We start from the raw sequence: 27721 nt of genomic DNA, 5'->3' as shown, positions 1-27721 counted from the left end.
AAACCGCATCAAAGTGTTAATAACAACAACAATATAATTCTAAGATTAGATTTTCACTTGGTACTATATAAAAAAGTAACACCTATATTTACCCAAATAAAATAAATATTTAACAACAGTAACAATAACATCTTATACGAATTGTATTAGTTATTTTAAAAATAGACTTCCATCACTCATAAACTAGTTAAGGTACAAATATACTAAAGAACAGTGTTGTAATGTAATCTAAATGTACTGAATATACATATGGTGAAAACAACCTAATATCGTGGTGGAAATACTCTGTCACAGCAACTAGAACAAAAAGAAAAATTCATTTTACTAACTATTTTTATCAAGACCAGATTTTATAATTTCGAGTGGTGTAACTAATACTTGGGAAGTGGGGGCTGCACTTAATTGAAGAGCACAGGGAAGTATAGAATAAATCTTTAAAAAAAATTTTATTCAAACAAATTTGGTGGGCGTAATTTAAAGTAAAACATCTGTTCTATTTAAAATAAGATGGATTGCTGTTATATGTACATTGTTTAAATTTTGCGGGGAGGCTCTATCCCCCTCATACCCATTCTTAGTTATCCCACTGCGTATTTATAAAATTTTTCAGCACTTGTATTTTGTAATGCTCTAGTCCTCTAACATTCTAAAAGGCCCAAATTTAATTTTGTGAGGCTCAAGTTATAATAATAAATACGAATAAGGACTTACTCGACGTAGAACCACGGAGAAAGTGAGGGACCAGGTGAAACACTGAAGACCTCAACGACCTCAGGTTCTGGCTCAACTTGCTCTGTCGCTATACGATTGTACTCCGTCTCATATACAAGTTCGGGGTCCAATAACTCAACCTGCACAGTTGTTGCATAGCTTCATGAGCAAATATGATTAATCCTACAAACTAGTACATACTAACACAAGTAAACAATAATTTTACAAAAAATTTACTAAATTAACATTTAATTCTAAGCTAAATAAATTTTGAGTAGGTGGTATCAGTGTGGTAACAGTTTTAACTTCATAAAAAAAAAAAAAACTAGATTATAAAACTAGAGTTCAAAATTATTATAAAAATCCCTACTATTAATAACTCATTATATTTCCGATTGATATTTGCTTAAAACTAATATTTCATTCAGTTATCAAAGTACAAAACAATATTTTTCAAATGGAAAATAGCTAACATTTTAACTAGCTTTCAAAATAAATTTTTGCTTTTTTAAATATATGTTACTTCTCTATATCCTAACGTACCTATGAACACTACGATTCTCTTAATACAAGATTGGCTTCAGTCTATACATTTATCAAGCAAAGAAGTTGAAGAGTTCATGCTTCTAATTAATCTATGTATGAATCAAAATTGTTTTCAATTCAAAAACTCATTTTATTTTCAAACTAATGGAACAGCAATGGGAAATCCTTTGTCATGCTTCATTGCAAATATTTTCATGAGTCACTTTGAAATTTTAGTGAAAGAATCTCTACCATACTTCCCAAGAATTTGGATTCGATATGTTGACGATATATTTGCAGTGTTCAACAAAAATGAAAACCTTAATAACTTTATAAATCACCTAAATTCATTTTACTCCAGCATTAAATTTACTCATGAAATTGAATCCAACAACTCACTTCCATTTTTAGATATTTTAGTAATAAAAAACACAATTTTAAAGCGATTAGAATTCGATATATGTCGTAAACCAACACACACTGATCGTTATATAACAAATGACTCAAATCATCCACCAACACAAAAACGAGCAGTCTTCCATTCATTGATATATAGATTATTAAACACTCCTCTATCACAAGAAAAATTCAAAAAAGAACTTCAGTATATAAAAGATGTTGCGTTTTTAATGGATATAAAACAGATTTAGTCGAACATATATTTAAAAAAGCAAAAAAGAAACATGACCAAGACAACACTTTTACCTATTAAAGACACAAACACAAATTGGATAAGCACTACATGGACAAATATATCTAAAGATGTGCAAAAATCATTAAAAAAAACATACAAATAAAAACGTCACATATAAAACAACAAGTCAATTGAAGAATAAATTGAAAAATCCAAAAGATGAAGAAGAAATTATTAATAAATCAGGTATATACCAAATTAAATGTGATGACTGCAACAAAAAATACATTGGACAAACAAGAAGAAAAATTCATACACGATATAAAGAACATTGCTCCAACATTAAATTCAACAGAAAAGAAAAATCTGCCGTCGCACACCACTGCATCAATACTGGACACACTATATCACAGAAAAACTTAAAACTATTAAAACATGTTAACACTCCAAAATATTTAAATGCATGGGAGTCATATTACATAAATCAAACAAATACAGATGATCTATTAAATCAAGAAGATGGACCAATTCAAAATTCAATATTACTTAAACGAAGATTACAAAAATAACATTCAAAATTTATATAGTATAATACCAGTAATAATTTAATTATATTTACACACTACGCCACACAGGACAAATTAATATTAAATCACATATGTTAACTATTATTAATAATCAAATTTACTTTTTGTATTTACTTTTGTGATGTGTCTGAAGAAGATATCTTGGATATCGAAAGGCCTCACAAAACAATAAAATGTATTAAATATTGGTTTTATGTTTTTAATGTAATTCAATCTGGAAATGTCATCAATTTTGCTGACAAATAAAGCTGTCATGGTTTTGTTTGTAATACATCTGAAAAACGAGAAGACTATAATAACGTCTTAACGTTATTAATTAGCCTTTAATGATGTGTTATGTATGTTTTGTAGACTGAAATCATTGAAAGTAAGATATGTCAGAGTGGGAACCCCAAGTAACACTCTAGCTTTGAAATCCTGTAGCAACTATCTTTTCCAACTAGATCTTTAAGTCTATCTTGAAGTAATACCACTGTTATTCCCTTGAGATATCAGGAGAATTATTGCACCTCCCCCTAAAGTAAATGCAGGAACTATCTATCTTGACTATCTGGGTCTTCTTCACTTTGACAGCTAGGACAAAGGCAAAAACTGCTCTTAGACAAATTAAAGGCAAGCCGCTTTGCTGCTACCACATGTTCCACTAGAGTTATTTCTTCAAATAACCATAAGATAAGAGATCAGAGATAAGATATCTCACTTTGAGATAAGAGATCAGTAAAACCAAAAAAATGACTCGCTCAATCTTGGGTCCTTGTACATAACACTCCACTCAGATGGGGTTGGTGGAGATTATAAGTGCAGGTGGGGAGCAGTAAAGTTGTGCCAGGGATGAACTGAGAATCCACCAGATGGCTAGGGACTGATGAGTCGAGCTGTGTGTTCCTGATCCTAAGCTGCTGCCTTGAATGCTTTTCACCGAGTCATAAATTGGATATTTCTGATTGCATCAAGAAAATTACCAGGGACACTGCCAAAAAGATACTTATTTAGAAACTGCCATTGGCTTTGTCACCTTGGTCCATATTCGCTTTGGGTATATGAGTAGAAATTTATTCATTAATCTTATCTGGATGCACACTGATGATCTCTCTTGTGGAAGTTCACAAGAAGGGATACCCAAGAGCTGCGGAGGCATGAAGGAGACTAGGAATATATTAATTATGGAGAGATCTAAATTTCTTTTGTAGGAACTTACAAATTGTTATTACTTTCATCTATAAAAGGGCCAAGTAAAGTAAAGTAAAGATGTCTTATTTTACCAGGTGAAGTTAGGGCTAAGAAGGCCTCTCTAACACTTAACCTGGGGATCAACGGCTTAAAGATGACTTCCAAACCACCACCAATGGCTGGGCAGGCGGATGCTTACAAGGACAGGATCGTTTAGCAGTTACCCATCCAAGCAGCAGCCACGCTCGACGTTGCTTGATTTGGTTATCTGGGCCAACTGATATAGCAGAGCCTCTATGGTGAATGATCTGATAAGTCATTACCTGAATCAATTTTCTGTGTCAACCCATATCATCTCCACATAAAAACTATGACCAGGTTCAATGTAGTTACCAATCACTGTTAACAAGGAAATGTATGCATGCTTAGGTAAGACTACTGGGTCACTGTCCTGTATCATACTCAATCTCACAATACACCTAATAGGCACTGACCTCTGGTATAGGGTAAGGTGTAGGCTGCTGGCTAGCTTGCCGGAACATGATGTCCCTCATGTTTGTGCAAACAGCGATTCCCTGGTTCCACAAACCAAACTGCATTTGCCCACTGTCTAGATGGTAGTATTCACCGTAGCCGTGTTTACGATCTGCTCGCCAGTATCCCTCATACCTGTTCCCATTGGCTGCAAGATATAAATAACTCAAATAATGTAGTTGTACGTTTTCAGAATGTAATTTATATCTCATATGCTACAGGATTAGGTCAATCAAGAAATCGTCAATAAGTCAGTAAAAAACTCAAAAACCGCAACTGGAGGCCGGCATTAAAACATATATTATCAGAATGTAAATGGCTTGAGATCTAAGCTAAACGATTTAACTGTCGAACTTGCCAGTTGCGTTCATGAGTAGTGATACTCACTGAAACCAATCTATTACCTGAGATTCGAGACACAGAACTAGGATTTAGTAATTATATTGTATACAGGAAGGACAGGTCTAATATAACTAGTTCGAAACAGAGCGGAGGAGGTGTCTTGGTTGCTGTGGATAGGGAGATACCATCTTCTTTGATTCGATGTAATACACAGGACATTGAGTGTGTCGCTGTGGCCCTCTCCCTTGGCTGTGGTTTTAATATAGTTCTGTCTGGAGTGTATATTCCTCCTACTCAACCCATCCATATATATAGGAACTATTGTGAGGTCATAGAGGAAATTGTGGCTACAGGAAATAACATGACTGAATCTGTGCTGGTGGGCGACTTTAACCTTCCTGGTGTGGATTGGTCAATTCCTGCTTGTGCCACTGAATCGTCCTCCGTGCGTTTGCTAAAGGAACTTGCATCACTGCTTCGTGGTAACCAGTGTAATGGTGTGAAGAACAACCGCTTGGTACTACTGGACTTGGTTTTTCTCTTCCATTCCGGATACTGTTGTTCTTGAGGATTGTCACCCTCTAGTGAATATTGATCCTCAGCATCCGGCCCTGAATGTGAGGGTACCCGTACCTCAGTTAAATTACTCCTCTGCGTCATTGGTGCCCCGATTTCAGAAGATGTGATATGGCAAGCATATTTCTCGATCTTCAGTCGTTGGGATTTTGTGAGATGGACTATCTAAAGAGTACGGACGAGCTTTTCAGTGCATTTGGCGAGAGTGTTAGGGACACAATCTTAGCCCACACTCCTATGAAGAAAATTGGTACCTCCAAGTTTCCATGCTGGTTTACAAAAGAACTAAAGCACTTAACCTTGATGAAGAAATCACTCCACAAAAAATATAAAACAACTCTCTGTTTCACTGATTACAATAAATTTTCCCACATCCGCAATCAATGTAAGCTGCTGTCCAATGAATGTTACAGAAACTACATCGCCGTTACTGAAGATAGGCTCAAAAACAATCCTAAGGTTTTCTGGGGTTTTATTGGAAATGTCAACAACGCACCTGCTGCAACCCTCGATCATGAGGTTTGGAGATCTAACAACTACTGAACCAGCATTAATGAGCTCATACTTTGCTCAGTTCTTTTCTTCATCGTTTTCCAGATCCAACTCCAATCAGGGCAACTTGGTCTTGCCTATCTCGGTAGACTCGGAGGACTTAATGGCTGACTGTGATGTCACTTTTGAGGAGGTCGAGAAGGTTCTTGTCAATCTGGATGTTTATAAAGGTTGTGGACCGGACATGATTCCCCCCGAGGGTATTGAGATATTGCAGTCCAGTTCTAACCGGTCCAATCCATAAACTTTTCGGCAAATCACTACAGAGTGGCGTCTTCCCTGAGGCTTCTCAAGCAAAGTTACATTGTGCCAATTCATAAGGGGGGTGCTATCGATAATGTTTGTAATTATCGACCAATTGCTATACAGCCGACTTTGGCCAAGGTCTTCGAGAAACTGGTGTTGAAGAAGGTCGATCGAATTCTGACTAGGGGTATTGTTTCTCAGCAGCATGGTTTCTTTTATGGCAGATCGACCGTCACCAATCTAGTCGTTCTACACAGGATTACATAGTGGAGGCGTTCAAAAAGACTGAGCAGGTGGACACTTTATACTTGGACTTTTCTAAAGCGTTCGATAAGGTTAGTCATCCTCTCCTTATTAGGAAGCTCGAGGCTAGTGGAATCGCTGGTACTACTTTTGAAATGGTTTTGCTAGCTATTTGTCTGATCGCCAATTGTCAGTGAGGTTTGCTTCATCAGTCTCTGAACCCTTCGCGGCAGTTTCTGGCGTGCCCCAAGGATCACATCTGGGTCCAAAACTGTCAATATATTTATCAACGACATTGTCTGCAATCTGGAAGCTAATTCTTTGCTCTTTGCCGATGACATTAAGATCTTTAAGGCGATTCAACATCCTGATGATTGTAAGGTTCTTCAAGATGACTTGACTGCGATTGAGGGATGGTGCGTGCAGAACGATATGGCGCTGAATAGCAAAAAGTGCTTAGCATTCACATTTCACAGGATCAAATCACCAATTCATTTCAAATTACAGTGTTGATGGTGATGTCATGCGACGGCCTCCCTCGGTTTGTGATCTGGGTGTGGTATGGACACCTGCCTTGAATGCCGACGCTCCATATTGCAAAGAAGTGGCCTACAAGCCACACGAAACCCCTTGGTTTTTTGATGCGATCTGCTAAGCCATTTTAGTGATCCTGGTACACTAAGAACGTTGTACTGTTCAATGGTAAGGCCGATTGTCGAATATGCCTCTGTAGTGTGGTCCCCGCGCACCAGTCAATCTTGATAAAACGACCTTGAAAGGATTCAAACCAAGTTTCTACGTTATCTGGGCGTCCGAACTGGCTTCCTGTACAGAGAGGTTACCTGTGGACCATCTGGCTGAAGCGCTGTGTCTTCCATCATTGGCAGCCAGAAGGAAAGTCCAAGACTTAATGTTTTTGTATAAAATCATCAATGGCCTGATTGATTGCCCCGAGTTGCTGGAACGTGTGTTTTTTTTCGTCTGCCTTCTTATACAAGATCCAGAGAACTTTTTCGTAGATTCCATCATGCGACTAACTATGAGATGAACAGCGCCATGGTCAGGATGCAACGTCTTGGAAATTCATTGCCTGAAGAGGTGGACTTCTTCTTTATGTCGGAGGCTACTTTTCGAAGATCAGTGAAGGACTTCCACTTCTCTGGTGATCATTAGCAGTGGTGCTGTTTGCGAAAGTATTTAATTGGTGGTGCCTTTAAAGGGCCACAGTATCATATGTTGTCAGTGGTCCTGTGATGTCTCACTGTGATCAGCGCTGGTACTGCGAGTGGTGGTGCACTCGGGGGACCACTTATGGTATTTTGGTGTGGCTGTGATTGTTGCGGAGTTGTAATTCCAATGTTATGGCTAGGTAGTGTAATGGTCTGTTGTTGTATGTTGCATAGTTTATTTTCTTGTTAATGCTTATAGGTAATTTATGTAGTTGTTATGGTTTTTTACTATATTCCTTGTATTATTTTGGTTTATTGTTATTGTTATTGCATGGTTATTGTTATTGTATCACATTGTTATAGTATTGTTATTGTTCTCATATTGATATTCTTATTGAATTGTGATACAGATTTTTTTAATAAGCTGAATTCGGTTGGACGTGGATGTGTATTGTGCACGGCTGCTATGCATGATTAATGCTATTGATTATTGTTGAATTTTCCACTATTTCTTTGTAATGATTAAGATATATTTATGTTATTGTTCTTTAGATTTGTATTATACATATATGTGTGTATTTTACATATATTTAAAATTATCTATTATGATTATTGTTATTTATATTACTATCGCACTATCATGGGTTGTATACGTTGTCTCTTTTATTTTTACTTGGATATACTCTCGAGCACGATGGACTCTTCTTTGATTAATGTTATTGCCTGCTGCCATCTATTGCCCTGTGTAATAGCTATTATATAATTTTGTTTTTCTTCAAACTTTGATTGCTTATTGTTATGTATTTGCATGTAATGGGTTTCCGTTAAATAAATAAATAAATAAATAAATCAACTTGGTAGAATCTACAGGGTTATATTAACGGTTCTTTAATCCGGTCAACAAATGAAATATCAATTACAATTAATTAAAGTACATGAGTTTTTATTGTAGCTCAGATTTTATTAGTATATTGATTTGATCCGAGTTAAAAACTCACATGCGACATAGAGTCCGAGGCCATCCTTCATGTCATCAACCCAGAAACCATCGTAGAAGGATCCATCAGCATACCACATACGTCCGTGCCCGTGACGTTTTCCTGCCTTCACTTCGCCTTCGTAATATTCTTCCCTGGGATAGTGCTTCCTGCCGACACCCTTTCGTACATAGTCATACATTTCAATCACTGATTTGTGAATAATAAACTAAGAACAGCTTTATACATGATGGATCCCAACTTGAAAGTTGTATATTAATTAGAGATTAGATCTTTCTCTCCATCGTCATCAAATGTAGGTTTGATCATGTTTTATTCAAGGCAGATATTCAATGATTGTCAAAACAAATAAAAATATGTTTAACTTCCAATATTACTTGGTATCAGCCTACTTGCATTTTAACTATCAACTACATAAGATATTGTTGGATGGGGTTTTCAGAGTTTAAGTTTTTCAAGAAGTAAATAACAAACAAATACCTATGACGTTCTCTCAAACTCTGGACAAAGAAAATCAATGTACTTTTTTTAGTTAATGTATGCAAACGTTAAACAGAAGAGATAAATTTACGTTCGTACAGTAAAATACGGTAATATAACCTCGATAATTCAAAATTCTTGATAACAATATTGTTTTAAATCCTTTTGAACTTCTAACAAAGAAATCATAATTAAGTTTTCAAAAGTTTAATATTTTGAAGTAAATCCTTGCTAAAGTAAAGTTTTCACTATTTGGGACAATACATGATCCTCTGCAACTCAAAGTTTTTGCATCCCAGATGCTGGTATACGTGTATCTACTAGCTCTATGAGTAATAAACATATTTGTCAAACATAGGAAAAGACCACAATGAAAAGGTAGTTCAGTGTCCAAAGTAATAACTGATAAGTTTCATGTTGATGACTTTTTCAGCTAGTTTTACAAACTGCAAATGTGTAATACGGAGATTGCCATGTAGTTTTTCATTTCTTTTTCATCCCCCTGTTAGGAAAGAATTCTTGAGGGAGTGATCTGTTGATGATATCAACAAAGAATACAGGTGGAGATGCTACTAGCAAAGACATCTTGGATTTTTCAGTGGGTTTAAAATTAAATTTAGATCATTAGTTACAACTTTATCAATAAACGAATTAGTTTGATAGAATTAATTTGAAGTTAAAAATAGAGTATTAAGAGAAAGAAAGTGCATTTATAAACCTTATTTAATTTTAAATAAGAAAAAGTACAATTTTTAGGTAGAACTTTCATGTTTTAGTTTCGTTAATCAAGTTTGATTTGAGTTTTTTAAAATATTAAAACTAATTTCTTTAAAATGAATAGTGAATTAGTGTTATTTTAAGCGAAACTTCATTTAATTTTAAGTATATTTAATAACAATTAAAATAAAAAGCAGACTTTAGCTTTAAAATAAAAAATTGTTATAGAATTATTTTTATTCTACACAAAAACTTGATTGTGTTATCATTGTTGGTTTGTAATACAAAGATAAAGTTTTAGAGAAATATTTTCATTAAAGGTAAATACAATCATAATATTTATTCTTCTCATCTTGAATTAATATTTTTATTTAATATCCTATTATAATTGTTATTGTTAAGCTATCTGTCTTGCTGTACTACAGTGATGTAACTATTGGGGGGGGGGGTGAGGAGGAAAGAAACTTAAAAATATAAGCAATGCTTTTAAAGGAGATATCAAACTGTTTGAAATACAGCAGTTTATGTTTTACTGAGAATTAGGCCTATCTAATTTATTTAAATTTAGATTTAATCATATTTATTCCAACCCAGAATTTACTTCCCCCCCCCCCATGTGAGCTCTTCAGTCAGATTCATCTGCTCCAAAGCCAAGTCCTAGTTATGGCACTGTGCACTTAACATACAAGAGACAGACGTTAAAAGTAGCATTGTTACATGTATGTACAAGTCATTTAATTAATAATAAGACAAGTTGGTCTGGGAAAAAACTGTTGGTAGGGTTTGGTACTTTTATGGCTTTACTTTGGCATCACTGAAATAATCCCTGATCAGCTGATTTATCAACATTGTTCTGTTTACAACCTCAAAAATACATTTCAAGAAGGTTAATCCACTGGAAAATTCCACATTAATTGAACAATATTCTGTTAGTAGTTTTTTACTTGCTGAAGGTAATAAATCAGTGTATCAAGCCATAATCAAGAAGGCTAAGCATGGAGTGGAAGCACACCAACTTAACTGTCAAGAAAAAATTCAAAACCCAAGCATCACCAGCAAAAGTCATGTTGATGGTGTTTAGGGATGCTGAAGGTCCGATTTTTTTGTGATTATCTCAAAGAGCAGCGTACAATGAACAGAATAGCCAATAGTACTCAAATTTGCTTTTAAACATGGTGAAGCCAGCAATGAGAGAGAAACGTTGTGGATCTCAGATTAGAGGTGTGATTCTCCAGCAAAACAGTGTATGTCCTCATACTGCTCAACTAACCCGAGAAACAATCAACAGAATGGGCTGGGAAGTACTGCCTCATTGCCCTTATATTCCTGATTTAGATCCTAGTGATTTCCATTTGTTTGGCGCACTGAAAGAGGTATTATGTGGTAAGAGGTTCCAGGACAACGAGGACATGAAAAGGTGTGTGGGTTCCAACATCAAGATAAAGAGTTTTTTGCAACTAGATTAAAAAAGTGTATGGCCTGTTGGAACAAGTGGATAAATTTTCAAAGAGAATTATGTTGAAAGGTAGAAAAAGTGTTGTTTTCTAAAATTAAACAGTTTTTCTCTGGACCGATTTGTCTCTTTAATAACGGAAAGACCCTTGTACAATAGGTTTTAAGTATTTGCCTTGATTTCATGTGTTCTCACCCTTATTTAATGAAAATGAAATAAAACCCCCTTTTATTCTCGTATGCACCTCTTTTATTCTCAATCACAGTTAAAACGGGTATTTATTCACCTCTGGCTTTCCTTTCACCCAGTCACCTTCATACAGCAAAACAAAAGTGCCGTCATCCAGTACTTGAGAGAGGACTCCATAACCATGCTTCAGTCCATTTACCCAATCTCCTTCATAAAGCCTCTTCTTTTTCGACAGGTACGACCCTTTACCTAAAACAACATCTTAAGTATGATGCATTTTGTGGTTATCTTTCTGGTAAAGTAAACAGTGTGGCTGTGACATTTTTTCAACAAAACCCTGGTGCAGTTTTGAAAATTACTTGAATTTCTTAAATTAACAGAATATAATTCAATTTTAAATAATTTTTGTTATTTACTTCCTCTTGAAAGTAATTGACATTATTGTCATTCTGAATTTCAAAATTGGCCTTGAAGAGTTTTGAGATTGAAATGAATATTTATAATTGCTTAAGATAAAGACAAGTGTATTTTAATTTCAAATATTGATCTTTACATAACACGTAAATTTGTTTAAGGATATCACACAAGTTTGCATATTATCTCTAATTTTAAAATGGATACATCCTTATTCAAAATTTAAGTTTGTAGTTATATTCAATGTTGTGGGAAAAATAAGGAAAATGACTTTTTTATATGTTATATTGAACATGGCTGTAAGCAAAATGGATTTTGTTAAAGAGAGGAAATACTAATTTATAGATCATTTTGTATTTTGAAATAATAATACATTTTAATAAATAAATATAATTAATAGTAAATACATTTAGCACAAAATAATTAAGTTTTTCATAAATTGAAAATAACCCATCTACTGTACTAAAATATTATTAATTATAGGCTTTAAATACAAAATATTGCATGTTTACAACCATGTCTACTAATTCATAGAATACACTGTAATACAATTTTATTACTTCATTATATTTCTAACTTGTCAATATTGTATCTGTAGTTTATATAAAAAATAAATATTATAAACAATCAGAACATTAGAATTTAAAACTTTTGACTAATTTAGGGGAGACAATTGATTTATATAGAATCTTTATACATTTATAATGTATTTTGTTTAATGTATGTTTGTTAATATATATATATATATATATATATATATATATATATATATATATATATATATATATATATATATATATTGAATAACAAGTAAGTTGTTCTAATTTAATAAGAACCCAGACATGGCCTTCTTAAAATCATGTTACCATCCATCTATATGGTTTATTAAATATCTTATTAAATAATTTTTTAAATAATCACACAAGGAGTCAGTGGTATACCTGAGATTACTAGTAATGAATGGTATGGGTGGTAATTTACTATAACTATAATATTATTTTAACTTGTTTGCCTTTCTATACATTGTTCAGTATAATGCATACACTTCAATCCCCAATGCCTGTAATCATTGAAGAAAATTCCAACATTGGTCTAAAAATATAACCTTAAACCCCAAAAACTCAAAATTGCTCACATGACTCATAAAACTCATAAGGATGAAATAGCAAATCCCTTATGTCACATAATTAACCTGTCGTTTTCACAAGGTGTCTTTCCTATGAAACTGAAACTTGCAAAAGTATTTCCTAAACACAAGAAAGGCAAATACAACATCAGTGTGAAAAACTATAGACCTATATCGATTCTTCCAACGATATCAAAAGTAATTGAAAAAATCTTTCTGAATCAATTGACAGCACACCTGACTACTCAAAAAACATCTTGACGCCTCAACATGTTGGCTTCTTACGAGGAAGATCCACCACCACGGCTATAGTTCAACTGACAGAGTTTATTATCGACAAACTTGAAGAAGGTACAACAGTAACCGCCATGCTAACTAGACTTCAGCAAGGCTTTTGATTGCCTAAACCACTCTCTACTACTGCTCCAAAAAGTAGGGAATAATGGGCATTAGGGGAGCATCACATGACTGGCTTGCTAGCTACCTGAAAGATCGACAGCAACTAGTGGAAGTAAATTATACCAGAAACAACACATCCCATAAAGCAAGATCAACCTTGCTCCCAATCACTAGAGGTGTACCTCAAGGGATCTATACTTGGACCAGTGCTCTTCATATTGCTGACAAATGACCTACCAAGCTATCTTCTTTGGACTGGGCCCAAGCTATGTTATATGCAGATGACACCGCTCTTCTTATTGCAAAAAAAGACACAGAATCTCTTGAAATAAATTCATTTATAGCCCTGAATATGACAAAAGCAATACTGCCAAACATAATGACCTAGTTCTTAATGAGAGCAAAAACACAACAATAATATGGAAAGGCCGAAGAACCAATGATTACTATGGCTTACCTGAAATAATCCAAGATAATGAAGCCAAGTATCTCGGCATAACAATAGATGACAATCTCTCTTGGAACTCACACATTGATGGTCTTTGCAGCAAGCTCAACTCTAGTATCTATGCTCTTAAAAGAATAAAAAGTACTTGTAACAATGATACTACCGGACAGCATACTTCTCTCTTTTTGAATCTCATCTGAGGTACGGACTACTTGTGTGGGGCAACTCCTCAAGTAAGAAACAGGGAGCGGGTTTCTGGTTCTACAAAAGAAAGCAATTCGAATTCTTGCGGGACTGACTCCTCAAGACTCATGCCGTCAGGCATTTGGAGAACTAGCGATCTTGACAGCTGTCTCACTCTACATCTGCGAGGACCATCTGCTTTACAATAGCTCAGAAACCTGACCAGCTAGGTGACACACACAGCTATGACACCAGAAACGCCTGTGACTATGCCCCTCCCCACACACCCCACCTGACCCTATTTGAAAAGAAACCTACACATACATTTTTTACCTGAGTCTGCGAAGCTACGTATCATGCAGTCACTAGTCCTGTCCGTTTTCGCCTACTGTTTCCCAGCCTACGGGAATAGCATTTCTGGAGAAGACATGCATCGCATTCAAAAGTTGCAAAACTCTGCTATCCGTTTCATTTTAATTTGAAACGATTTGAGCATGTCTCTCCTTACAGAGATGCCGCTGGGATGATGTCGGTAGAGACCGTCTGCAGGGTCATGACGTGTTTGCATGGTCCACAAGGCTCTTGTTAATCAGGAGCCTCAGTACCTTAGTGAGAAGCTCTCATTTCGGGATGAGGTCTCTCAGCGCAGAACCCGCCATGGGAATCTTCTTCACTTTCCCAAAGTTTTAGGCTGGAGTTGGGAAGAAGGAGCTTCTCTTATTTCGGCCCGAAATTGTACAACGACCTCCCACCAAACGTGAAACAATGTTCAATAGCTACATTTAAGAATAAGATGAGGCAGAATTTGCTTAATGTATAGATTTTATTTATTTATTTCTATTTAATTTTCATGTATATGTTGTATTTGACGATAGTTGTTCTGAAAAAGCAGTTGTTCTGTATGTAACTGAGAAACGCTTGATGAAAATAAAGACAACATATTATTATTATTATTACATGGGGAGAAAAACTTTTCAATCATCTCCAGAGGACCTCAAGAGAGACGCAGAGATGAGAAGTACTTCAAGACAGCACTCAAGGCCTGGGCTGCTGCAGAAACCATAATTACACTCTAGAAGAATTTTTAAATACCTGATTGTACAACTAAATTATATTGACACAATTCTGTACTCCATGTATACGAATAAAGATTTCTGTATTTGTTATATTTGTATAAAACTGTTGTTTTTAGTTCAGTCAGAAAATCATCACATAAAGTAGGATGAAGCCAACATATAATGCATCACAAAGTGAATTTTTCAAACAACTAACTTGTACGAGGGCTGTTTTTTTTTCAACTTCCGATGTGATATAAAAATAAAACTAGGGAGAGTAATTAAATAAATTTATTATCAAAAGTTAGGTACATTATTAGTTACTTTTCAACATAATCGCCATTTAAATTGAGGCATTTTTCATACCTGGGTACAAGCTTCTTAATACCTTCTTCATAGAAGTTTGCCGCCAGTGATTTGAGATGGGTCTTCACGGCGTCTCGCAGCGCGTCGTCTGTTCGGAAGCTCTGCCCTCCTAGCATCTTCTTCAGTTCCGGGAAAAGGTGATAGTCACTCGGCGCTAAGTCAGGACTATACGCCGGATGGTCAAAAACATCCCATTTAAAACCGTCAAGAAGACGCTTTGTCAAAGCAGCACTGTGAGGACGGGCGTTGTCATGAATGAGCACTACTCCCGATGTGAGCATTCCTCTCCTTTTGTTCTGGATAGCTCTCCGCAAACGTTGTAACGTACCGCAGTATCCTTCCGCATTGATTGTGGTACCTGGCTCTAAAAACTCAACAAGCAATACACCTTTTTGATCCCAAAACACTGTGGCCATAATCTTTTTGTTGTTGAAAGTTTTTTTGAATTTTTTGGGTTTGTTTGGAGAGTTTGAATGCATCCATTGTTGGGACTGCTGTTTCGTTTCTGGGGTGTCGTACAGAACCCATGTCTCATCTCCTGTCACGATTTTGATCAAAAAATCTTCGCCATCAGCTTCATAGCGGTTCAGAAAAGACGTTGCTGACGCCATTCGCCGAGCTTTGTGGTCATCAGACAACATCTTCGGCACCCATCGCGCACAAAGTTTTTTGTAGCCTAACTTTTCAGTTACGATAGAGTATAGGGCTGACCTTGAAATCTCAGGAAACTGATTGGATAGCTCCGTAATCGTAAACCTTCGATTGCTTCTTACACTTTGGTCAACTCGATCAACGAGGTCTTCGTTTGCGACCGACTTTCGTCCTTGGCCCCCTTCATCATGAATGTCAACTCGTCCATCTTTAAATTTCCTACACCAATCACGCACTGCACTGTCACTCATAAAGCTTTCACCGTATACTCGTTCCATTCTACGGTGAATTTCTGCTGCAGATAACCCTTCAGCTTGCAAGAAACGAATGACACTTCTCAACTCACACTTGGCGGGAGATTCTATCATGGTAGCCATGTTTATGTGTCGCTAGATAAATTGGAAATGGCGTCGGCCGTCTGAAATTGAGTGAGGTTGTAGTGGGAGAGGTGCGCAGTCGACTGCCGCGCATTGCTGGCCGATACCGCTCGCCCAGCCATCTAGCGGCACGATCGGAAGTTGAAAAAAAAACAGCCCTCGTACCTCATACATAATACTGGTTATTCACCTTCAGTCACTCTACTAAAGTTAGTCTACTTTTGTTACCAATAATAAAAAAGAACTGGTTAGGAATTATAAACAAATTGTAATAATCAATACAACCACAGCCAACAAAATTTAAATACACATTATGACTAAGAGATCAACGGAAAAACATTAAAACCATAAGGTCAACGGAATTTGCCCTTTCCCCTCATAACCATTATCTTCCTGTTTTTGTGTTTTAGATGATGTGGTGTCATTGAGTATCTCCCACCCCTCACTATCTCTGATGTGTGCATGTTCTGCACTTCACCTGTATTGTGCAGTGATATGGTTTGTGTTTCTTTTGAGACTCCTTTCATGTACATACTTGTTGAATTTGATGAGTTCATTGCCATTTTTATATTGTTTCATTTTTTTTCACATGCTTTACTTGATCTGTAAATTGATTTTACAACTGAAAAAGAGGATGGATTCTAGTCCTCAAAACATGTTCAATTTTTGTAACATATAACTATGGTAAGTGTCTGAAACTCTCTAATCCTTTCAATAAGGCAAGATTGTCAGCAACATTGTGAGAATAAACTTGCTGGGGTTTTGATACAATTAGACATAAGAAAATCATCAACAATGGATTACATTACCTGAAAATCACAATTAATTATTAAACCTTTAAAACTGTAACTTTAAACACCATTGTATTCTGATCACCATAGAGAATTGAAATATATTTTCAAAATCTACAATGGGACTTCTAACGCTGTGCTAATTTTGTCAAGATAAAGTGATTCAATCGGTCAAATGGTGTAACATCTAGATAGGCAACATTAAGCTGGCAAATCTTCGATGGTGCATTTTTCACAAGATGACAATTATGGACTGACATTTTCAGAACAACAACCTAAAGCAAATATAACCTACTCCAAATATAAGATAGATGGAAAAGATTATAGTTTCTTCCTGAAAGCTCCTAGTCAAGATTTTGTGTGGTGCCATCGATTTTGGGTTTAGAAACTAATTTTGAAGTTAAATTTATAGCCCTCTAGACAAATTCCCTGAATTTAGAAAAAATAAAACAAATGTTGTTAATTCCGTGTGCAATTACAGGCACTTACAGTAGGAAATTTAGGTAATATTGCCTTCAGGACCAAATAAAACTAGTGAAAGAAAAAATGTGAAACTTTTACAGTACATACATCAGTTATAGCTTCTGGAAGTAAAATGATTTTTAATTTAAAAAATTAAATCGTCCAAATTTTCCGATGTCAAATCACGTTGGACGATCGGGCACGTGATCTGAGGACGGGAAAGTACCGATCGGAAATACTCCGGCCATCAGCGCAGACTTCGGTGACGAGTTTTACAATGACACCCCAATGAAGGACTCTCAAACCATGAAGAGTTAAAAATAGTATTGAAGCCCAAGATGCAAAATACTAATACAGAAAAATGAGACCTTATATAAAACATGCTAAATTCATAAATCATCGGTCATGCCTCACTCACGTAGTTTTAATACTCCGAGAAAACCTTCCAGTCATTGTAAAAACAACTCTAAATTATTTTTAAAAGGGGTATTGTGACACAAATTGATTAATTACTGGTTACATGCTCAAAAATAGGGTCAAAGGAGTCTCTTATCAGTACAACAACACAGGCTTAGCTTATGATGTTCTATCAATAACACCATCATGATGTTATGATGGTTAGGGGGGGGGGATTTATGATGCTCCCTGACTCCTGGGTCAGGGAAGTTTTGAAAGCAACTGAATACTGCATTATTATGAGTCTGTCTATAGAAACCTCCAGGACCCAAGGTTAAACTGTCCAAAATTTAATTTATTTAATTAATTACTTAAGATAATCTAAGCTTACCGTGTCGTACATTATTTTTCCACTCGCCAATATATTTATCTCCTTTTATATTAAAGATAGCATGTCGCAACCCATTCTTCCTTGTAGTTCTTTCAAGGATTCGAGACCTGGGCTCTTTATAAGGCTTCAGAAATGGCATTTTAAATTAAATAAATCAGAGCCAAAAAGAGTACAGTTCTTATTTATGTGATAATATTGTAAACATTACTTATATTTTATCTTTCTGATAAATCATGTTCAAACTAAAATTTATGAAACAAGGAATTTGCTAAAAACGACCCATTACAAGAAATTTGTACTTTGATACAATTCCAATTGTCACAACACAACAAAACCAGCTGAGAGTAATGACTGTTTACTAAGTTGCCATGGCAATGTTACAAACAATTGCAACCAACTCTTATTTGGAAATAATGACATTTTCATTATTAATCATTAATAGAATATACAATGTTTCCTGCTAGTAACGAAGAGAGAGATAACTACGCTTGGAAAATGATGCACTTTTTAACACCGGCTAAAAGTTATGTAAGAGTACTTTTGCTCCGTTTATATTTATTTCAAGCTTTTGTTTTCTATTAACATTTATTTATTTCAACAGAAGAGATGAGCCAAGACAATGAAGTTGGAGGCAACAGTGATGTAAGTCTACTTTTGAAAGCATCATAAATTGAAAATGTCAAGAGTGACCAGAATGTTAATCCGTGCTGCTGAACCATGAACATGGGGCACAAAATAACATAAACATTGACATGTCCTTCACAGATGTTTTTGATAAAGCTAGCATACAATACTCGCCTCGTTATCCACTGAAAACTACCACAATCTAATGCTTTGCTTACAATGTGAAGCGAGCTCTTCAGCCTCCAACAAATAAATATGCAATGACTGTAAAAAGTAGCCTACACAACCAACTATCAAAGGCATTTTCTTTGTGTAATAAATACATACATTAAAAATACATACAAAAGTATTGCAAACCAAACAGTCTAGCCAAGTTTTTATTACAAATAAAAACTTCTAGCCAACATCTCCAACATATACTGGATCTCCAAAAAAGAATTTCGAACGTCCGTTACTTAAAAAAACTATTTAAGATAACTAAACGATTTAAACGTCAAATTGAAGAAAAGTGATACATTTTGTTTTCATGTGAGCTTTCAAGGTTTACAACTTTTGCCTTCACAATATTAAGAAAATGTCCTCTGCGTATATACACATATGCATGAAGACCACTCTACCAGAGGCTGTAAAGAAAAACATTTAAATTACTAGTTTCTGCCGATCTTAAAACTGTGTTCAGTTATAATGCTGGGGAAATAACGAATATCAGCCTACTAAAAAGTTATGGTTATACGTAATAAGGATCATACTCATTGGAAAAGATCACAAGTATTTGCTGTCTGGGCATTCGTAAAACTATTAAAACAACACTTTTAAATCACCGAAAGAATCATCCTAAAGACTGGATGGACATTGTTGCAAAATCATTCATAAAATTTTTGTCGTAGCTCAAAATGAAGCATTTATTAGCAAGACAAACCTTTTAAAATGTTGCACAATTGATATACAAGCAGAAAATATAAATACATAGGTGTACATATTGAAAATGAACAAGATTTGAGCCAAAGTTATTCTCTTTGGGACACTGAGCATCAAAATTAGTTAAAGTGTAGATTAACGAACAACATAGTCTGCAGAGATGTGCATCAGCTGAGTTTTTACTGTCAAAGTCAGTTGTATAGTCTGTTTTCTCGGTTATTCGCGTCTGTCATTCTTGTTCAATCGAGTCATACTTTTGTTGTCGCTTTCGCTCCTGTGGCTGTGTGGGGTGTTCGTGTCAGTGATCTGCAGAGCGTCGCTTTGTATTAAAACTTGTATAAAACGTTTTCGTTAATATTCTTTTTGTTTATAGTTTTTGATAAGGAGAAATCATGCTTATAAACTACTAATTAAGTCGAATGATTACAAAGTGTTAGTATTCTGCATTTAAAATGGTGCAAAACTATCAGTCTCCTGTGAGGGTCTACAAGTACCCTTTTGAACTTGTTATGAAGGTATGTGGCCTAAAATATTATTAAATTGTTATAATTACGTACTAATAATAAGTACCATAGCCTATTTGAGTTATTTATAGTATTTGACAATATTATTCATAGGATTGGGTATAATAATAATAAATATAGATTGAAATAATTGTGCTATCATAATATAAATTACATAAGTTAGCTAGTTGATCATTTACTAAAGTCTGTTCCATAATTAGATTATTTATTCATGTTTAAACTGAGGCCATATTCTAGTAACTTCATTTTTTCAACTTAGCCTAACTGTTAATTTAAACTTAGTTATTGTGGTAGGTCAGGAACATAAACTTTGCCTAATTACCCTATAAATTATGTGGTTGTAAACAATTTTACACATACAATAATCATACTACTTACTTTTGAAATAAATATATTTAAGATTTTTGCCTAGCCTTTTCAAATTAGATTAGACCATATTAGTCCAATTTTTTTTACTACACCTAGACTATATTAGGGCTCCACATATACAAATACAGTCAGTAATAAATTCTACATTTAGCCTAGGTGATATTTTTAATATCGGCTGCAGTATGTTAAGCGGCCACCATGACAATCGAATATCGATGAGAAATATCTAAATTAGACCTATTGAATATCAAAACATTTGACTTGTAGATATTCATAATTAATTATTGCCTGCTCCTTTTATTTAACAGAATAGCAATATTGTTTAAAATTAAGTTAATTCAAACAAAGTAAAATCATTTGCATAGTGAATATAATGACATTGATACAAGATAAAATGATCTTAATGATCTTGCTCCTTTAAATCCAAAGAATACAGTTTGTAGTATGAGATGAAAATTAGAATTAAAGGTAGAAATTATTTGTTTTATTGCAAGAAAAGTCAAAAGAAACAATTAACAAAAAACACACTTGAGAAGACTTTTTAAAACTCTAAATTTGGTTTAATAAATATATTTAAAACCAATAACCCCCATTGGCAATGAACTTTCTCCTAAATTGGTCTTCTTTAAAGAAATGAGTTTCATCACTTTTAAGAGGAGTGTTCTCCAGTTTTTGAATACGTAAATGAAGACTCCTCAGTCATTTTGACTAATTTTTTGTTGTTAAAATTGTTGTAATGCCTTCTACTTGAGCTTATTATATTATATTAGTTTCATATTATTCTTGTTGTGTTTAATATGTTTATTGTTTGTTATATATTGTTGCAAAATGATTGTAATTAATAAATTAATGTAGTTGAGACAGTATTAGTATGTTTAGAAATACTATTACAGATTGGCTATCATTTTGTGTTGAGATTTGTTTTGTATGTTTATAAAAATATAACTAAAGCAGTATTATTTTCTGTAATTTTGAATACCTATATTTCTTTCACTTATAAATGCTTAAAAACCTACAACGTAATTTGGTTCAAAATTATTGTCTAAATTAATAAAAAAAAAGTACAAACATGTGTATGGTAGTTGAGTAATGGCCGCATTACAATGGAGACGTAACTTATATATGTTATTTGTGTGACAAGGTGTCACACATGTTTTTCCGCACACGTTAACAGTCAAACTATGCTGTAATTTGAAATATCTATAACTTAGTTTGGTTCAACATTTTGGTTTCAGTAACTTAGATAATCATGAATATCGTGGATTCAATGATTCAATCGTCGTGGTAGCCGCTTATTATACTGCAGCCTTAATACAGTATTAGTTAGGAGCCTGATTTCTCATTATTATTAATATTAGAATACGCCTAAATATCTTCTGTGTATTAATGGCACGTATATGATCATTAGAAGTGTGTCTTTTTTTTTGTAATTAAATATCAAATGGGTTTTACAGTGCTTCACATGTAACATTTTACAAACTACTTTTTTGTAAGTTGTAAAAAAAAAAATTAAGAAACAACAATTTTATAAATTTTGGTAGTTGTTGTATGTTCATTACATTGTTATGTTTAGGCCTAAATATTTTTGTGTAGTTATAGGACTATGGCTGCTTGAATGTAAATTTTTTTTTCTGGCATTGACAGACATTCCTAATGAATAATCGTTTCCTTATGAACAACATAAAGTTCTATCTTAATGTCAAAAGATGAAAGGTAAGTTACAGTATAGAGTGCAGTACAGCAAGCAACCACCACCGCAAAAGAATCAGGGAACCAAATTATAGATTAGAAATATCTAAACTATTGAATATAAAAACATTTTAATTATAATTATTTTTAATTAATTATTGCCAGTGTTCTGTTTAATATATAGGCTAACAATATTGTTCAAAATTAATTCAAATAAAGTAAAATCGTTTGTGTGGTACTTGAGTAATGACTGCAAGTACAAGTGTTTATTACATGCTTTATTTGTGTCACAAGCTGTCAGACATGCTTATCCTTCAAAATAATAAAAAGTAACTAAATGTTACACTGCTTTGTTTTACTACATTTAATATCCACAAATAGCCTAGATTGTTTTCATTCATAATTTAATTGTTAATTTTTTAGATATAAGAACAGCTGAACTATACTGTAATTGGAAATACCTATAATGCAATTTAAATTTAAATAAACTAAATATGTTTTAATTTCGTCCCATTTTGTGTTGGTATGTACAGTGTATACTGTATTAACAAACTGTATTACACATATATGGAACCAAACAGGATGAATGTTGGTTGTGGTAACTTACTAATGCTACCAAACATTTACACTTTTAGCAGTAACATAAGTAGCTGTAATACCAGAAATAGAAAACGAAGTGTATTGTACATATTTGCAACCAAACAGAATGGGTAGTGGTTTTAGTACTAATACTGCCAAACATACACATTTTTAGCAGTAACATGTATTGCTTAAATACTAAGAATACCAATAATATTGCAATAATAGAGCATTGTAGGTACATAAATATATTATAATAAACATTTTTAATTGGTCTTGTTGAGAAAAATATTGCAATATAATTATGGACAATGAGGCACTTTATCACTTGACTTGGTTTTTAGTCTATGTGCCTTTTTTTGTTCTCTAAATGCATTGCGCTACAAGGAGGTGGTCTGCTGGGATTGGAAAAGTTAAATGTTAATCTAATGAGAGTTGTTGTCCAGTTTATAACAGCTAATTACAAAACACACACATGTTACTCAAACAGGCATTCCCAATCTAGTAGCCCAGCTTAGTATCAGCTGATTGATTAGAACATTCACTAACTAACTGATCACCTCATCTCTTTATGAAGGTTCACACTCATTTGTGATTTTTACGCAACATTTTGAGTAAGTACTGACTAGCTCCTTGTACTGTCATTACGAGAAACTCAGGTATTTATGTAAACATTAATATATGAGTGTATATAAACACAATTTTAGAACATATTTATGAGGTCTCAAATGTCAACAATATCTTGGGGTAAGGTTCCAGAGCCAGGGCTGCGGTTGGCATGTGATTGCGCATTGGGACAAAAGCATCACATCCGGGAGACGACCAAAGAGCAATAAGATAAAATTCCTAGTATCTCGTGACAGTTCTCCATCCTGTGGTAAAACCAGTAACAACGTTTCATAACATATCAGGAGATTTCATTGAAGGAGGAGCTCTTCTTGGAAAAACTATTTTCTATAAAAGAAAACTCCCAATCGTCCAATAATTTTAATTTTCCCTTTGATAATAAAAAATATCAGGAGATATTTGATGAACTGCTTCAGTGATACGTTGAGCTAGCTTGTGACTGTTGGCGGTTTTGGTTGTCTGAGAATACATTTGCTAAAAGGTTTGGTCTCTGCGTACACCTCGTAATAAGACTCATTTTTATTTCATAGAATCCAACTCTTCTGCTAAACTTGTCTTCTGATAGATCCTGAACGAATTTAACATAATATCTCTTGAGTTATTTATGTGGAATTAAAAAAAGTATTTGTTTCAACATTCAACATGAGATTATTGCATAAGAAGCTGCTTTGAAGATGATTTAAAAAGGTATTAACAATTCTTTGAAGTCTCACATTATCCTGATCTAAATACAATAGTTTATATTAATACCATCCCATGTGACATTATGGCGATGACAAGGCAAGAGCTGACTGGGTCGGGCTGGGCAGGTCGCTGTGGGGGCGGTTACATCTGGTAATGCACAGAGACAAACCGGAATACTCAGAGTGAGCTGGGTTTGGATGGTGATATTTCAAAATAGATTAAAAAAATTTGAACATTTCACTTCACTATGACATGCAGAATGAGTTCTAGAAGTTCATGTATTTCTTCATGATAAACCTGCATACTGAAATTTAGTTAGATTAGAAAAAATGTAGTATTGCATTTCTAATTTGTTGGAATCTTATAATCAGAATCAGAAGACTTATACACGAACATACAGTACAGAATTGGTGTAAAATAGTTTTCAAAGGCAAACATAGTTCAATAAGAAGTAGAGTTAAATTACTGTAATATCTTGTTAGAGGTCAATAAGGGATGTTCTCCAGTTCAGGAACTCATTGATGGTGTAAAATGGTCTTTCCAGTAACCATGTGGTGAGCCGTTGTCTTGTGTTTTGTGAGGAACTTGGGCCCCAGGTAGGAAGGCTTCTCTTCAAAGATGATCAAATAATGCGTCAGAAGAGAAAAGTTCAAAGCCTGTCGGGTGTTGTATATGTGTCTATCAATACATCTGTAAAGCTGTATAATGCTAGCATAATTGGCCACATCTAAGATGTACAGGCAAACTACTGTTAGAATCTCCAGTTATCTGAATTTCTGTTGAAATCTGTCTCTGTTGTTGAGATCTGCGAGCACTCTGATAGCTTTTTTCTGATGTATGAGGATACGCTGCAAGTCCATTGCTGATGAGTTGCCCCATACTCATGAGTCCGTACTGCAGGCATGAGTCAAATATTGCATGATATGCAATCTTTGCTGTGCTGGTACTATCTATGGATTTTATTTATCCTCTTGATGACATAAAGGCTACTGCTTAGTTTACAGCATAGGTTGTCAATATGAGAGGTCCATGTCAGTTGCTCATCAATGGTCATTTCCAGATACTTACTTCTTTAGAACTGTAACTATATCTAGAAGTTGTTCTACTAGGTCTCTTTTTTTGCCAAACACCAGTTGTTGGGTCTTATCTTCATTCACAACCAGACTATTACTGTGGCAGTACTGTATTGCCATATTTAACGCTACTGAAGAAAGGACTTCAAGCAACTCAGGGAGCTTTTCACTAAGAAGGAGTGAAAGTGTCATTTGCGTACACAAGCATTGTTTTTTTTATATATATCTAGATATTCTGGAAGATTGTTTGTGTATAAAGTAAAAAGTATGGGACCCAGCACAGTTCCTTGTGGAACACCTCTTATTACTGGTAGTGGTCTTGATTTCACTAATTTTGTTACTCTTTTCTCTGAGTGTTTGGGGTCAACTATTTGTGTTCTTCCTGTCAAGAAACTTTCAAACAAGTTTGAAGTAAGTTAATTCCAATTATAACCAGTATCTTGATTTTTGTTCATCATTTGAGTGTAGTCCAGACAATCAAACACCTTATTAAAATTAAGTAAAATTGCTATTGACGCGTTGCCAGCTTCAAGATTGTCAATGAGAAACTCAAAAAGGACTGATGTCATAGATTTATCCCTAAAAAAGCTATGTTTGATTTGTGGTATGTAATTGATGAAGAAATAAGTGTTGGAGAAGTCTATTGAGCACTAATTTAACAAACAATTTGGACAATGTGGATAATAGTGATATAGGGGGGAAATTTTTGTTATCAAAACAATCTCCTTTCTTTACGGTTTTAATTCTGGGAATACTACTGACATTTTGAGATCAGTTGGAAAAAACCCCTCTTTGAATGATTGATTGATAATAGGTACGAGTGGTTTAGTCAGTTCTTCTTTACACATCTTGAGTGGCTTAGCAGAAACATTGGCAGTTCCAGTTGATGTCTTGTTTTAAGAGACTCAATCACCTTAAGCACTTAATGTTCATTACTTGGATATAGACAGACATATTTGGCATTTGCTGTTTATATTTAGTGTCTGCTGAAGGCTGATTAGGCATGTGATGTTGGCTTGTTGCAAGGATGTCATTTGCAAAATTATTAAAAGATGCATTTAGGTGGTTGACGTATCGGGATCTTGCATTTTGGCTCCATATATGTTCAGCTTTATCGCTACTTGTGTGTCATTGGTTGATTTCCACCCACTATTGATTCTATCCTACAGTATTTTACTTTTATCATTAGTTTCTTAGTATTTGCAGTTGCTTTGCTGCGTAAGGAGCTTTAATCTTAAATCATAGGATTCCTTTTTTAGCTCTTTTGTATCACTCAGAAGGTAACTCTTTTGGGCCTCTAGGAATTTTGCTTAAGCTGTGAGGCCTCATTTTCGAATCAACATGAAACAACAACATGAACAACAACAATGAAAAAAAAAAAAAAAAAACAACAACATGAATGGGATTTTTATGTTTAATCCCTGTTTTTTTTTTCCGTTGGGACTTGTCAGATCAACTGTCAGTGCAACTTTTTGGCTAATATTTTTGTATGTATCTTCTATATTATCATTAGCCTGAGTATACACAGTTTCCCAGGATTCTCGTTAGAGGACAGTTTTGAGTTATGTGATATTCCTATGGTTAAAATGCCTATGGTAAGATACTTGAATCTGAGGAGCTGCGGCTTAAAAATACTCATAATATAAAAAATATATATTAATAAAATTTATTATTATTGTTTAAACCATATTTGGGTAAATCATTGTGATTTAATATTATTATTGGAACAAACTGATAGAACAAGTAAATTGCTGTACCAATGCTGTACCGATGTAAAATCACAGCCAGTGGGTAGTGTCAGATAGACAGACAGTACAGACTGATTGACTAACTAGCATTAGCCCTCTATGGCTTCTTCCTTTCAGCCGGTGCTATTTTAGGTATGGGAACATTACTTCCTCCCTTGTTTACATACTGTGACCCCATTACCAATCTCAACTTGGGGTAGTCCAGCTGAAAACAAGCGGTCTTGAAGATAAAATGTAAAAGTAGGGCTCTCAGACACAGTATGAAATTAAAATTTTTGATTTGTTTAGTAAAAACGGTATGAATCGTATCACTGACAATATCAAAAGTTTCTGCTTGAAATATATCTAATTCAATTGAATGTAATCTCAAAATGAGTAGTTCATGAATAATTTTACGATATGTACTAACATATCTTTTTCTGTAAATAATAACTGATGATGCCTTAACCGGCATTACTTTTAAAATAAATTAAAATTGTGGAAGAATAAAAAATGTGGGGAGCCCTACTTTACATTTTTCAAAAATTAGATAAACAATATCTGCATTAAGATTTAATCTACTTAAAATCGATTTAATTGTGATTTTGTATAGAAATAAAGTTAAGATATTACAATAGTAATTAGCTCTATACTAATTAAGGTCTGAAGGAGTCGTTAGCTATTACAGGATATGGTATGATTGGGTACTGTGAATCCCATGA

At 34.4% G+C, this 27721-nt stretch overlaps 2 protein-coding genes across 4 annotated transcripts in view; one reads left to right on the top strand and one right to left on the bottom strand.

Annotated features, from left to right (window-relative positions):
* Positions 1-61: 61 nt before the first annotated feature.
* On the bottom strand, positions 62-18514 carry LOC124367935 (MORN repeat-containing protein 3-like). The gene is made up of 6 exons (XM_046825146.1): positions 18186-18514; positions 11224-11375; positions 8288-8447; positions 4122-4309; positions 712-851; positions 62-297 (listed from the first exon to the last, which is right to left on the bottom strand). Exons 1-6 carry the CDS (start codon positions 18322-18324, stop codon positions 264-266), a joined length of 813 nt encoding a protein of 270 aa, XP_046681102.1. The 5' UTR covers positions 18325-18514; the 3' UTR covers positions 62-263.
* Positions 18515-19991: 1477 nt separating this feature from the next.
* LOC124367934 (SEC14-like protein 1) overlaps positions 19992-27721 on the top strand; it is a 111888-nt gene continuing 104158 nt past the window's right edge. For all 3 annotated transcript variants that reach the window (XM_046825145.1, XM_046825144.1, XM_046825143.1), the window contains exon 1: positions 19992-20242. In XM_046825145.1, the coding sequence (XP_046681101.1) occupies positions 20180-20242 (63 nt within the window). In that variant the 5' untranslated portion in view covers positions 19992-20179. The remainder of the gene's footprint in view (positions 20243-27721) is intronic.

Source organism: Homalodisca vitripennis, chromosome 8 (genome assembly GCF_021130785.1).
Source record: "Homalodisca vitripennis isolate AUS2020 chromosome 8, UT_GWSS_2.1, whole genome shotgun sequence".
NCBI lineage: Eukaryota > Metazoa > Arthropoda > Insecta > Hemiptera > Cicadellidae > Homalodisca > Homalodisca vitripennis.
This window is presented reverse-complemented; position numbering and strand designations above follow the sequence as displayed.

Excerpts from the sequence above, each read along its gene's own strand:
- LOC124367935 (XM_046825146.1), bottom strand. The coding sequence starts at position 18,324 with ATGCCATTTCTGAAGCCTTATAAAGAGCCCAGGTCTCGAATCCTTGAA. Across the intron at positions 11,376-18,185 it reads GAAAAATAATGTACGACACG|GTAAAGGGTCGTACCTGTCG; the intron begins GTAAGCTTAGAT and ends ATGTTGTTTTAG. Across the intron at positions 8,448-11,223 it reads GGGTGAAAGGAAAGCCAGAG|GGTGTCGGCAGGAAGCACTA; the intron begins GTGAATAAATAC and ends TATGTACGAAAG.